Genomic DNA, 14,457 nt, shown 5'->3' with positions numbered 1-14,457 from the left:
TATTAACTTTCAATAGTTCAGCTTTAGAAATTTCTTTTTATCTATGTAAAGGAAGTAGATTTTATGTTTTTCATATATTTCTTTTTAGGAACAACATGATAACCTTCTACTCTCCCTCCCTCTATATACTTTTCTTATTTTTAATTTTTGTGATGGCATTCTTCCAAGTTTCTGTATTATCCCAATCTTAATCCTCCACTAAGAAAAGCATTCAGCAAGTGCTAAGTAGAGAGACCACTGCTGCTGAGAAGGCTAGACAAAGGCCATCACCAACACGCAAATCTCAAGAAGTTTCTCTGAAAAACAGTTTCTTATGAATGGAAATTAAAAGCGTCAATGGCTTTGTCTTTCCTTTGTGAACTTGCAGAACATGAGCTATTTAAAGAGCCAATATGTGCACTGCTGCTGCTTCGTCATGTTCAGATTGTTGGCATTCAAAAGAGGAACTTCTGTGCTATTTTGTCTTTTTAAGTTTTGATTAGAATTTTTCCTTTATTTACTGTAGTGAAACTGACAAACTGAAAGCCTTTCAAAATGATTTGAACATTCACTCTTACAAAGCTGCATCCTTAATTTTCCCTCTTTGTTGGAAGACAGATTCAGGTGGGCAGTGTTTTCTGTCTCCAGTTGGCTCAGCTCTAGCACTGGCACTGGAGGTTCACTTGTGACATCTGCCGTTTTTACTTCAGATTTGTCCTTTACGGAAATTAACATTGATGTTTATTGCTATTTCCTATTAGGCTACGGATGAAACTTTCCAGAGTTGGTCAGACTTAATAATGCCCTTCTCCTACTAAAAGTGTCATTAGATTCACTTGTTTCTGTTGTATCCGTAGCCCTAGGCAACAGCCCGGAAACAGACATTACACTGTTCATGTTGACTGTTCAGTAGGTTCATGGGAATTACATTATTTTAAAAATTACAAAATTTAAAAGTTCATTAATTTCCAAGTTCATTAATTTCCATATAACCAATCACTTGATTATAATTTATTATTTCATGGAGTCAAGTGATCTTTTAAAAGAAATCCTTTACACTAGACATTTGTGATTTAAGAGAACGAGGGACAAGATAGAAATGAACATTTTACTTAATTTATTTTTAAAAAATGGAAAGCAAGTGCAAGGAAACTATGCAATTTAAAAAGACTTAGCCTGATACTATGCTTTCCCCTTTTCTTAATACATTTTATTTACAGGAAATCTCAAAAGTGTTTACTTTTACCTGAAGACAGACAGACAGACACACACACACACACAAACACACACACATACACAGATCCACTGTCTGCTTTATAGTGACAGTCTTACAAAAAGCTCAGGTTCCTAAAAATTATAGGCATTCACCATTTCACACTTCTCTTTGAAAGTAATTTCTATCCAAGATTCTTATATCTAACTAGTTGTGGATTTTCTTTGTTAAATCAGGACGATGTTAAAGCAATATGGTGTAAGAAATGACTTCTTTTGGAAGTACTAGAAAAAAGTTGCAACTTTCACATATGTATAATTTAATAAAATAATTCTTAATATTTAGTCTAAATCATTTAAATTAATTATTTATTTGCTCTTAGAAGTTGAGGAACAATTCCCACTTGAGGTTAGCTGACATCTTTATAGCATCCTAGTCTTAGCTGCGACAGTGTTATGCTGTTTTTTTAAGAGTTGGAGGACTGAGTGTCTAATGAAAAGATGTTTTTTTTTGGTAGGAAGTGAAGCAACTCTGCTGACATTGGCCTACCAAAGCATACTTTGTTTTCCTGTTTACTTTTTAACACTGAAGAGACTTTGATTTAGGGGACGCATGTGGACAGTGGTGGTGATAATGGGACATAAGGAATGAGCTAGTAAAAGAAATAGACACTTGAGGCAACTCCAGGTCGTCTTCAGCAGTTTCACCCCAAATTTTGCTTTTCCTCAGTTCAAAGCTTTTTTTCCTTGCCTTAAAAAACTGTTTAAAGCTTTAATGTTTGATCTAATTGTATGAAAGTGCTTTTAAAATTTCATGGAAAAAGGTAAATTGAAAGATAACTTAAAAATGTTGGATTCATGTGTGTTATTTTCATAATTTGCTTTTTCCAAGAACTTTTGGAAGGCTTTTTGTATGTTTAGGAAATAATATTTGCTTTATGTGCATGGTTGAGCAATAAACTCAAGGAATACCTAGTATGTCTAATGTTGGAGTCAGAAGAGGTTTTTAAAATGAATAGTAATATGGGTGGCAAATTTTGGTAGTAAGTGGTAAGTAGCATATGGAATAGAGCGGTTTTGTTTGTTTGTTTTGTTTTTTAAAGTAGAAGAGAAAGTCTTAGTTTTTAAATCGCCGAGTTCCAATAAGTAAGTAAGCTTCTGAGAACTAGATAATACAGCTTTGTGGGGAAAAAAAAAGGCACCAAGATTTAAATTGTAAAGGTATTGCAAGCTGAAGAATTGAGAACTGTACCTTGGCCTGTTTAGCTTTTGCCAAGCCCACACTGCTCTGTCCCTTATTGCTACTGCCCTTGTTTAAATTCCAAATTGTAAAATTGTTTCTTAGTAGGAGTGAATATTGGCTGCCTTTAGATTGGATTTCCAGAATGCTAAGGTTACCTCATAAATTTCTTTCCTTTTTAAGAGAATGTCTAAGGAAACTTTAGATGTCTGTCTTGTCTTAGACATTGCTTACATTGTCTGTTACAATAATTAGGAGAAGAATCTGACAGCTTTTCACTTCTTTCTTCCAGGTATACCTTAGATGAATTTGGAACAGCCAGAAGAAGTACAGTTGTTCGTGGATTTATTGATGCCCTTACAAGAGGAGGTCCAGGAAGTACACCGAGACCCATTGAGATGCACTCCCATGACCCTTTGAGGTACAGTGTCGGATAGTAGAGGGTTTAAGTCTGTGCAGGGGAGCTTCTCACCAGCATCCTGTTTTCATTAGGTATGTGGGCGACATGCTAGCCTGGCTCCATCAAGCTACTGCTTCTGAGAAGGAGCACCTGGAAGCGCTCTTAAAGCACGTGCCTACGCAAGGTGGGTTGATTGTTAGCTGCTGAGAACCTCGGCGTAGGAAACAATGTAGGACATCAGTGTTTCTGTTCTCATTGCCATTTTCCTCACTGAGGTAGAACACTTCACACCCTGATGGCACGACCAATGTCCGAATTAATCTTCCACTCCAGGCATCCCCACTCTTACAATACGCTTCCTCCTTCCTTGCTTCTACCCTGTCACCCCACTGGTTACACTTTTATAGTGCACCCTCTTCCTTCCTCAGATTCAGATTTACGTTTCTGAAGTGCCTAGCATGATTTAGCTCAGATCTTCAGCATGATATTAAAGATAGAAGGTGGCACTCATTTGTGAGTGAACAGGCTAAGTGACTTGCTTATAGCTGCTAAGCTACTAAGTGTTTCACTTTGTACAACTTCATTTTCACCATTTTCACCTGTTTAAATTTTTTTCATAGAAATAATTACTAAATATACTTAATGAAAAATACTTATCTTAGTTTTAAAGAAAAAATAATTGTATTTGAGAGTCATTCATATGTTGTTTATACAACTTCGTATTTTCTTAATTATGATTACAATGAGATGCCTGTTTTAACATCTGAGGGTTTAATGTATATAAAAAAGATGTTTTTGTTATGAAGTGAAGAGAAACATCGTGGCCTGGAATCACCTGATTATTTTCTATAGCTTGGCCGCACATCTTTGTGGCTCATTGCGTGATCTGCAGGAGAGGGCAGCGGACAAACATGCGGCAGTGGCTGAAATCCTCCCTGCTGAGGACGCACTCCGTATGGAGAACACAAGTCTGCATTTTTTGAAGTGTAATTTTTATGTTTTCTGGTGTTATCCCCAGTACACAGTTTAAAAGGATGTAGTTTTATTTCTTTAATGATGTTTTAGAAAAGTAGACAATTTTAAGCAATGGAAAACAAAGAGGTTGGAGTTAGATGAAGCAGGTTATTTTTCAGGAAGGAATTAAGCTATCTGAGCCTGTTTCTCCACCTGTGACAGAAAGAGTGGTTACAGGCAGTAAGTGTTGAGTGCCCACTGAGCGTGATGCTGAAAAGTGGGCAGTTCTCCCGCTGAATACATGATACACTCCTCTCTTGGTACCCTCAGCTTATCTATTCCACACCACTACCTGGAATGAATGCTGCTGCATCTTCACGTCACTTCCTTTGCTAAAGAGATTTTAGTTGTTTTTGCCTCTCTGTCTCAGCTTACTTCTTTTTCTCAGAGCCAGCAGTAGTAGTCATTTAATTAATTTGACAGCTAAATGAATTAACATGACTTTCTAGAAACACATTAATTATTAACATGGTAATGTGTTGCTAACACAATTAGTGATGTACCCAAAAGACATCAAACTTAATAATATTGGTCTGATTATTTTATGTGTTACTAGGTGCCATTAATGCTAAGTATTACTTGTTAGTTTTTTGAACCTACATAAAGCAGGGTATAATAAAGAAAAAACTTTAATGATGACTTAATTGCTTTTAGATGTTGAAGAAAATATTCAAGAAGTTGTTGGACATATCACTGAGGGTGTGTGCAGGCCTCTAAAGGTAGCATTTTTTGTTTTTGCATTTAATAAATGGCATGTGGAAAAGGTATAACCTTATTCTTAAGAATCTAAGCAAACTGATACCAGCTTGAGCTGGTATAATTTTGCTAAACTAACATTAATTAGACTAATACATTTTAAGATAATAGTTATCAATTTTCTCTTATAGAAAGAAAACTGGAAATATTTATAGTTTGCATTTATTTTGTTTACAGATTATGTTTCTTGGTGATTTATGGTAATCAAAGATCTAGTCAGTTGAAACAACTAATGTATAGCTCTTTACAGATTTACTAAAATGTGTTTCATATGTTTTATTTCTCTATAGTAAGTTAGTTTGTAATAGCAATAAATAATCATTAATGCAAGGATAAAATAAAAGTTTGTGTCAGTGTTATTAATGCTATTTCTAGTACAAGGGACAGAATTTAGAGTACAGTTTGATTAGAATTCTCATTGTACCATTTAATTGTATTTTACATATTGTTGCTTAACCCTGTTGTACTTTAATTTGTTCACATTGAGCTTGCATGCAGAAATACTTACAATCAAGGCTTGTTATAAGGATTAAATGAGATAATTCTGTAGCCAAAGAGTAGCTGTAAGGATTAAATAACTCTGTAGGTTATTATTTAGTAGGCATTTAGTAGGGCTGCGAGGATTTTCTTCTCCTTGTTTCATATTTATGGGATACTTGTTCATTTTTGTCTTGCTTTTCCTTGTTGATTGACATTTGTTTACTTATAGAAATTAAAATACATAGGGTTTGTGATTTATTCTTATCAAAAACTAAATGTTGAAACAAATTTTATTTTTAAGACTTTTTATCAAGAAAATGTTAGATACAATGAATTATACTTGAGATTTTATTTATCACTGTAATTTGATTATCTGAAGATCAATTGTGTTGAATAAGTAGATATAAACTATTTTGAAATTATTTTGTATTACTGTCAAATGAAACATTTATTAGTGCTTGATTGTCACTTATGTCATGTAAATATTTGTTTAATTTACATAGCAATTCTGGGTATGTTTTGTTTCGAAGCATGAAGAAAATTGTAATAATCATGGATGACATCTTTGAGAAACTATTCCTGTACTTGAAAATGTCAGAGATAATAGATTGAACATGTTATAATATACACTAAGATATGATCTCTAAGTCTATTTCCTTTTTAAAAAATCTGTGCTCTGAAACTCATCCCTTATAGCAAGGGTACTATGACATGATGGCATCTGGCCTATTACTACTTACAGGGGTGTTCACACCAAAACAGTAGATGGAAGCATGGTCATTCCTGTCGTCAACCTTTGTTTTCAAGTTCATGGGTCAAATTATTTAAATTTAATCTGTTAGCGAAAGCTTTGGTGAAGTGAATACGCCTGACTTTGCTGAACTCACATGGGTTCCATGAAGGTAGATGTTTGTAAAAACAGCCTGGATAACATCTGGATGATAGAGTTGGCGCCCTCTGATTGCTAATAAAGACTGTCCTAAGCAGCTCACCATGCATAATATTAGTTTGTTTCTTTTTGCATCCCTAGCTCTCATCCCCTTCTCTGTAATTGTAAGCCCTCTCTCGCTTTCTGCCGTCTCATGCTTCTCTTCCTACTCCACTTTCCTCCTCCCCAGCTCCTGCGTTTGCTCTCTTCTCTAGCTTTGTGGAAGAGAGCCACTGCTCCTCTGCTTCTTCCCCAGCTCCTCTGCCCTTTAGGTCTGCAGCCTGTTTTGCTGCTTTTAAGATCTGCCTTTATTGTTCTGCTGCTAATACAATACAGTTAAGATTTATTGTTCACTAGTTATACCAGAGTTTCTTCTTCAAACTTTTTAACTGAGCTGTTACTTCCATTACTGCTTTAAAGCTCTTATGATTTTTGTCCATCTCTGTCATCATTATGATTTCTAGCCATTTGCTGTTTACATCATTTTTTGATCTCTTGCTTTGTGTGTTTTCTTTGTTTGTTTTTTGTTTCATCTTTTTTGTTTCTGTTTCTCTTGTTTTCTGTTTTTCTCCTGAATCCTGGCTTTGATTGGAAATCTCCTTAAAAAATTCTAAGACAGTGTGTTTTTTTTTTGCATTGAAAACAAATTAATTGTAGTTTAATTTGCAAATCGGATTTTTCAGTCCTTCTATGTTGTAGTTTCTATGGTAGCTGAATGTGTTATTTTGTTTTTACCTTCTTTTTTTCTTCCATCTCCTCTCTTTATTTTCTCCTTTCCTTCCATCTCCTTTCTCTCTTACGGGAGTTAAACACTTTCTTAACATCTCAAAATTCTGGAAGTCAGGCTTCCAGAAAGCTGCAGTGATGTTGTAAATCTGCGGGTGACAAGATGCCTGTTCACAGTTGGTGTATTTTCTATTTTGCTCTAATAATTCTGTTATAATTCATAAAAATCCCTTTTTTATAAACTGTATAATTTAAATCACAGTTGAGGCCTTGGCCAAAAAAAGAAATTGTAATGTGGAAACTGTGAATTCAGATGGTGTCCATAATCTGTTAGTTAACCATTCTGTTGCTTTCTGCCAAAAAGCAAGTCAGCTTCATAATTCTTTTTTGTATGCTGATATGCATATATTTATAGAATCTCATTTTAGCAAATCACATATGTTGGCATTATGACACGCACAAGAAGCTCGAGCTTTCAAAAGGGTTTAAAAACATCTGCTGTGTATGTACTGTTCTACTACATGCCTCAGGGATGTGAGAGAAGGAGAAGGTACAGTGGATGTGCTTGTGTTTAGGGACTAGTTAGTTAAGGAAGGTGATGCTAGAAAACAGTAGCTTAAAGCAGGTGCATTACCATGTGTTCAGTCAGCATGTATCAGTGTGGCTTAGGTTGTATTCATTAATGAAGAGATGCAAAGTAACAGATCAGTGAGGGATGGAATTTTAGGAAATGTTTCTGACAGCTCAGTTTCAGCCAGTCAAGGTCATCTTAAGCCAATGGGATCTGTGCCGTGATTGTTTTATAACTGAGTTGGTGCTGATTTGACATTTCTCTGTTTTTCTGTTTTCTGATTACTAGAAAAAGAAACTATAAATTATTTAGACAAGATTTTTTTCTGAATATTTACCAGTGGAGCCGTATGTTTTCAGTGATAGCCTGTTTTTAGGGGTATAACAGCTGCTTTTGCAATTTAATATTGAACCAAATTCCATTATGTGCTGATGATAACTTCTAAATAATCTCATTGTGTTGATCTTTCTGATACCAGGTCTCTTGATCCAAATTCTCCGGACAATTACTCTTTTCAGAAGAGTATATTTGTCTTACTATTTGTTATTTTATCATCCCTCTGACTTAAAAATTCAGAAATGCTTTATTTAGAAGGTATAATTTATCTCTATGAGAATTTTACCTTTACTTTTATGCTTTTTATATACCATATCAGTAATGAAGAGCAAAGGATGATTTCAAGAAATGTTTAACTTCTTCTCATATATTTTGATAGGTTCGAATTGAACAAGTAATACTTGCTGAACCAGGGGCAGTTTTATTATATAAAATCTCTAACCTCCTCAAATTTTACCACCATACAATCAGGTAAGCAGAAAGGTGAGGCCTACTCAGTCTCAGGTGAAGTTCCTTTTACTTAGAGCACCATGTAAGCTCTTGTTTGTTTTGTTTTCACCGTACGTGTGGCTAAGTCCAATGAGCACCTACAATCATGTGAGCCAGTGTCTGCGTGTTATACCTGCTGCAGGTTGAGGTCTGTCATCTCCTTTCGTCTTTATTCTCCCAAAACCTAGTCCTTCTGTTCATGTGCACACACATCCCTCTTCCCTCTGAGCACTGCTTTTACCTGTAGAGCGTGTGTAAGGGCCCCTTCGACGGTAAGAGCAGTTCATGACAACTAAAGCCACTGTGTGTTATACTTGTAAGATAGCATAATGAATGAAAAATCTAATTTTAAGTGAAATAATGAGAACTTTTAGCAGTTCATATTCTGTCAGTGATGAATTTGAACCATAGCTTTGTCTTCTTTACATGAAAACATCTATATCTGATTAGATGTTGTATGTTTTATCCAGAGTGTAATCTTTCACTCTAATGATTGTATTCATTTTTGCTTTGCCTGCATCTATATTGGTGCTATTTACTTTATTATAAATGTGTAAGCTTTATTTATAAAAGCTTTATTACAGCTGTGTAAGATCACATATATCTCATTGTATGAAGACAGTGTTCTTTCAAGCTGTGTTTTTGGTAGTTTTTGTACTTCTTGTAGTTTCTGAATGATTTAACAACTACTTGTTTTTGTTTTTTTAAAGATTTATTTATTTTTATTGGAAAGGCAGATATACAGAGAAGAGGAGAGACAGAAAGGAAGATCTTCCATCTGATGATCCACTCTGCAAGTGGCCGCAATGGCCGGTGCTGTGTCAATCCAAAGCCAGGAGCCAGGAGCTTCTTCTGGGTCTCCCACGTTGGTGCAGGGACTCAAGGCTTTGGGCCATCCTCTAGTGCTTTCCCAGGCCACAAGCAGGGAGCTGGATGGGAAGTAGGGCTGCCGGGATTAGAACCGGAGCCTATATGGGATCCCGGCGAGTTCAAGGCGCGGACTTTAACCACTATGCTGTTGCTCCGGGCCCAACTACTACTTGTTATCCACTTTGTCAGTATCGTGAACAGAGGAGTAGCTATAAATATCTAGGACGATTATAAGTTATAGATCTCAGAGAGCTTCAGAGATCCCGAATTGTAGAACATCACAGGCTATGGTAATGAAAAGATATCCCTTAGCACATGAGCATAGCCAGCCCAAACTTCAAGGTAAGACATGGATTTTATGTCTTATTGGTAGATTTTCTTTTAAATTGTTTTTCTTTCTATTCTTATCTTGTTTTTCTTACTGCTAGATTTTGAAATAGAACTAAGAAGCTATAGGTGAGAAAAGTTTTTAGAAATAGGATTTGACAATATTAAACATTTAACATATACATTTATTGTCATCATAACTCAATAGCAATAAGTTTATTCCCATTGTAATGTTACATATATCTTCCTAAAATAAGAAAATGATACATACTTAAAGAATGCAAAAGCAACTAAAAGAGCTGGACACAGCACATGCTAGGTTATGAAATATTAGTGGTAAAATAATTTTTATTATTTATATAAGGTGAACATATTTCATGTGTTTTGTAACTTAGGAGCATAGTAACGCTTCCCATCTTTGCTTCTCTCTGGCTCATACTACTATCCTCTATCCTCCTTTTCTAATTTTTCTTAATGACATGTTTTCATTTTATTTTATAAGCACAAGTTTAACTCTCCACTATGTGAAGAATTCAACAAATAGGAAGTAGAAAAACGAATGTTGCCTAAGAGTACAGGCAAAGGTTATAAGCAGTTAAATCTCAACATGTTGATTTTGCTCATATTCATTACATTTTTTGTGCAGTTTGTATTTATTTCTATAGATCTGAGGGTAGCTTATGGGGTTGGCTTGTTTTCAGTTGAATCCATTTTGTTGCAAAAGACAGTATCTCATTCTTTAACGTCTGAGTAGTATTCCACAGTGTATATTTGCCACATTTTAGAAGTGCCCGTATGATACTCTAAATTTTTTTTTTTAATTATTGGAAAGCCAGATATACAGAGAGGAGGAGATATAGAGAGGAAGATCTTCTGTCCAACGGTTCACTCCCCAAGTGACTGCAACAGCTGGAGCTGAGCCAATCCGAAGCCAGAAGTCAGGAGCTTCCTCCAGGTCTCCCACATGGGTGCAGGCTTTCAAGGCTTTGGGCCATCCTCAACTGTTTTCCCAGGCCACAAACAGGGAACTGGATGGGAAGTAGGGCCACTGGGATTAGAACCAGCGACCATATGGGATCCTAGTGGATGCAAGGCAAGGACTTTAGCCACTATACTATCATACCGTGCCCATGATACTCTAAATTTTTATTCGAAGATAAAATAACTCAGTTAAAAGCATTATAAAATGCTTTATATAAACTTACTTGCAATGTCAAGATTCTAAACAGTTTTAGCATCTGCAAATTAGAGGTTTTATATTTTTGAAGAAAATGCTGAAAGTGAGATCAAAATTTTTTTGTTATATATTTTTCAGGTGTGTATGATAGCTTAAGTCTAGATAGTGATAAATGAACTGAAGAGAAAGCAAGAAGAAGGAAGTAGAAGTGTAAAGATTGGCTATCTGTGAATAAATGCCCGTGTACAAGACTTTGGATATCTTTTGGTGTAGGTGGATTGGATAGTCCTGAGTAATGTGAAGGAGAGAATAATTCAAGTACCTATTTGGTCACCTGCATCCCAAGTGAAATTGCTTGTTTCGTGTCTTAGTTTCTTTGTTTTAATCCAGCTTCTTGCTAATGTATGCACAGGCAGCAGGTGTGAGTTCATACGCTTCAGTGTCTCCAACCACACGGGAAAGTCAGACTGAGTTCCAGGCTCCTACCATTAACCTGAGCTAGCACTGGCTTTTGTCAGTACTGAGCAAGTAAATCAGATTGAAGTTCTCTTTGCTTGTCTGTCTTGCAAATGATATGAAAACCATATCATTTTTTCTTTAAAGTTATTTAAAATGAATAACATGAGGGAGTTGGGCATGAAGAGATTTTGGATCATCCTAGTCCAGAAAGATTCAGTGAAGTCCTGGATCCAGGATAGGCTTGAATTTTGCAGAAGCAGAAGGGGGACCAGCTACTGGAGTACAGTAAATTGGAAAGGAGGAGGAAAGATGAAATCGAAGAACGGAGAGGTTGGGTAGCAGGACTTTACAAGTCATCGTGATAATTTAGCTTTTACAAAACAATGATTTCCTTTCTTGATATTATTAATTTGAAAGCCAGAGTTAACACAGAGGGGTAGTCAGAGATTCCACTGTCTTCCATTCACTCCTGAAGTGGCAGAAACAATCAGATCTGGACTAGGCTGGAGGCAGGAGCCATGAACTTTACCCTAGTCTGCTCATGGTGACAGACTCAAGTGCTTGGACCATTGCTGATGTCTCCCAGGCCTAGTATCAGGAAGCTAGATCACAAATACAGTGGCTGGGGCTGTTTCTCAGTACTGTAATGTAGGATATTGGTCTACCACACTCTGGCTCCAGATTTAGATTTGAAACTGATTTGCAGAAAGTATGGGAACGGACTAAATGACTTGAACAATTTATGAGACCAGGTTAATCTAGGTACAAGGTAAGTAATAAAAATGTGGTGAAGTCAGGCCCGGCGCGGTGGCGCAAGTGGTTAAGGTCCTCGCCTTGCACGCCCGGGATCCCATATGGGCGCCGGTTCTAATCCCGGCAGCCCCACTTCCCTTCCAGCTCCCTGCCTGTGACCCGGGAAAGCAGTCGAGGACGGCCCAAAGCTTTGGGACCCTGCACCCGCGTGGGAGACCCAGAAGAGGCTCCTGGCTTCGGATCGGCATAGTATCGGCCGTTGTGCTCACTTGGGGAGTGAATCATCGGATGGAAGATCTTCCTCTCTGTCTCTCCTCTCTGTATATCCGCCTTTCCAATAAAATAATAATAATAATAATAATAATAAATCTTTAAAAAAAAAAGTGGTGAAGTCAAAGGAGAAACTAAAAAAGTGTTTAAGACGTGGTTTGTATTCTTGAACATAGATGTTGATGAATCATAATAAAGTGTTAGCCTTCAAGGTGGGAAAGGTAGTTGATTTCACACGTATTTTAATGTTGTGTTCAATGTCTGGACTAAATGGAGTGACATCTCAACAGCTGGTCAACAATGTTATTTGCTGAGATGCAGAATGTTGGAGAGGACTAGCTTGTTTGGGCATGAGGGTTAAAGTGGAGAAAGTTCAATACAGTTTTGATAGTGTCAGATTTGATGTACCTATTAACATACAGTTCAAATTGTTGGATAAGATTAACACAGAAATCAGGATGAAACTATGAATTTGGTAATCTTAAACATGTGGATATTCTGAGCCACTGGCCAGGTAGAATCACTCTTAAGTGTAAGAGTAAGTATGGATAAAGAATAGGGCCCATGGGCTGGGTCCTGGAAGCTCCTTGTTAAGCGGTCAGGAAGAGGAACATCTCCGAGGCTATGGAACTGTATCATAAAATAACAAAATAATAATAACAACTTGGAAAGACTAGCCAGTTATGTTTCAGAAAAATAGGAAACATGCAAAAATCTCAAAAAAAAAAAAAAGATAAAACCTCATTACCTACTATAAATTTCAGAAGTCCTGAAAAAAAAAGATAAAAAATCCTGGAAATTGGGAGCTTAACATATTTAGGTTACATATCCTTTCCTGTAAAATTTCCTCCCTGGAGTTAATATTTGCTTTGTTTTCATATGTGTTTGCTTTACCACGGCCTCATCACTTCAGGATTTCCGATCTAAACCCTGAAGTAGACTGTCATTTTCTCACCATATAACCGCAGACGTGTTAAGTAATCCATCGCCCCTCCTCTCTTCTGACATTCCGCTTGGAGTTCTCCTTTTCCTTTAGTTGAGATGGATTGCTGTTTACCAGCATGCTGTTTTACTTGTGTTGGTGATCCCTGGTTGCTCAATAAGCTCTGAATAGTAGGTACATGCTTATCATATTATAAACACTGAAATTTTATTTATCAGAACCTTTTAGTCATAACTGTTAGATGAGATCTGAGTGTGTGTGGCAGGGGAGGTAAACTGTATAAGAAGTTTCAGCTCTCATCTATATAAAAGAATTTGTGTCTAATGCCTAAAGCTAAGGGACAGACATTTGGCATAGCAGTTAAGATGCCAGGAAAGAAGCCTGCGTCCCTAATGAGAGTTGCTATGTTTAATACTGGCTCTAGTTGCCCAGGCACAGCTTCCTGCTACAGCACAGTGTGGGAGGTAGTGGTGATGGCTCAAGCATGTGGGTGCTTCCACCAATGTGGGGGTCCTGCATTGCCCTCCTGGCTTTGCTCTGGCTGTCCTGAGCATTGCCACCAGTGCATTAGAGGGTGAGCCGGTGGGTAGGAACTCTCTGTCTACTACATAAATACACACTCATGTAATTAATATTTCAAAATGTCAGTTATTGTAGTATATAGTGTTTGGACAAATGTATGAAAAGGAGAAAAGTATATAACTTATTAATGTGATACTTATGATGAAGTGTAGCAGTTTAAAATAATAACTCCGTATTTAAACAGTTTGCTTGATTAGTAGAACTGTTGATGGAAGGCTTCTCTAGAATCTGTCTTTTGGATAATCAAGTCCTGTTTAAGGGGAAAAGATAAAGATAAATTTAAATATTATGAATATCTGTTCTAACCACAGTTTTAGTAAAAGAAATTATGAAATATTGAGAACTTATTTCAATTTCCTAAATTGAAAACCCCAAATCCATGAGACTGTTCCAGGTTTTGGAGCACTTTTGTGTTTTGAATTTTCAGATTTGTGATGTTTTACCTAAAGTTAATCATTTTGTCATCACTAAACTCAAAATTTTGAAATAAGACTTTTTGTGTGTGAAATTAATTATTAGAGTAATTGCTTTTAAATCACAGATTGTAGTCTATATAAAAATTCTTATTTAAAACTAGATCTTTTGAAAGTAGTTTACTGATTTAAAGAGCAGAGTTGTTTAATTTCTGTTCTACAACCTGAAATATTCTTTGCTTTCAGTGGCATTGTTGGAAATAGTGCGACCACGCTATTGACTACCATTGAAGAAATGCATTTACTAAGCAAAAAAATCTTCTTTAATAGTTTGAGTCTACATGCAAGTAAATTAATGGACAAGGTGTGTATAAAAAATGAATTTCTTCAACTCTGATTATGAAATTTTCACATCTATAGATGCTGTTTTGATGTTTTGTGTTGATTGATGATTTTTTTTTATTGTACTTCATGCAGTGTTCTTTTGAATGCTGCCTGCGTGCAGCAGCCTTAAGTCTTTGTCTTCCTGGAA

The 14,457-nt window shown here is 36.3% G+C and overlaps 1 protein-coding gene across 2 annotated transcripts in view; it reads left to right on the top strand.

Annotated features, from left to right (window-relative positions):
• The window catches only part of LOC121168037 (conserved oligomeric Golgi complex subunit 6), a 64,399-nt gene that overhangs the window by 23,998 nt on the left and 25,944 nt on the right, over nt 1–14,457 (top strand). For both annotated transcript variants that reach the window (XM_040997804.1, XM_040997803.1), the window contains exons 9-13: nt 2,724–2,852; nt 2,924–3,015; nt 4,500–4,564; nt 8,022–8,113; nt 14,172–14,289. In XM_040997804.1, the coding sequence (XP_040853738.1) occupies nt 2,724–2,852; nt 2,924–3,015; nt 4,500–4,564; nt 8,022–8,113; nt 14,172–14,289 (496 nt within the window). The remainder of the gene's footprint in view (nt 1–2,723; nt 2,853–2,923; nt 3,016–4,499; nt 4,565–8,021; nt 8,114–14,171; nt 14,290–14,457) is intronic.

The sequence above is a fragment of the Ochotona curzoniae genome, unplaced genomic scaffold, assembly GCF_017591425.1.
Source record: "Ochotona curzoniae isolate NIBS_2020 unplaced genomic scaffold, NIBS_Ocur_1.0 patch47, whole genome shotgun sequence".
NCBI classification, from domain to species: domain Eukaryota; kingdom Metazoa; phylum Chordata; class Mammalia; order Lagomorpha; family Ochotonidae; genus Ochotona; species Ochotona curzoniae.
The sequence above is the reverse complement of the archived record's forward strand: the minus strand, read 5'-3'. Positions and strand labels throughout refer to the sequence as shown.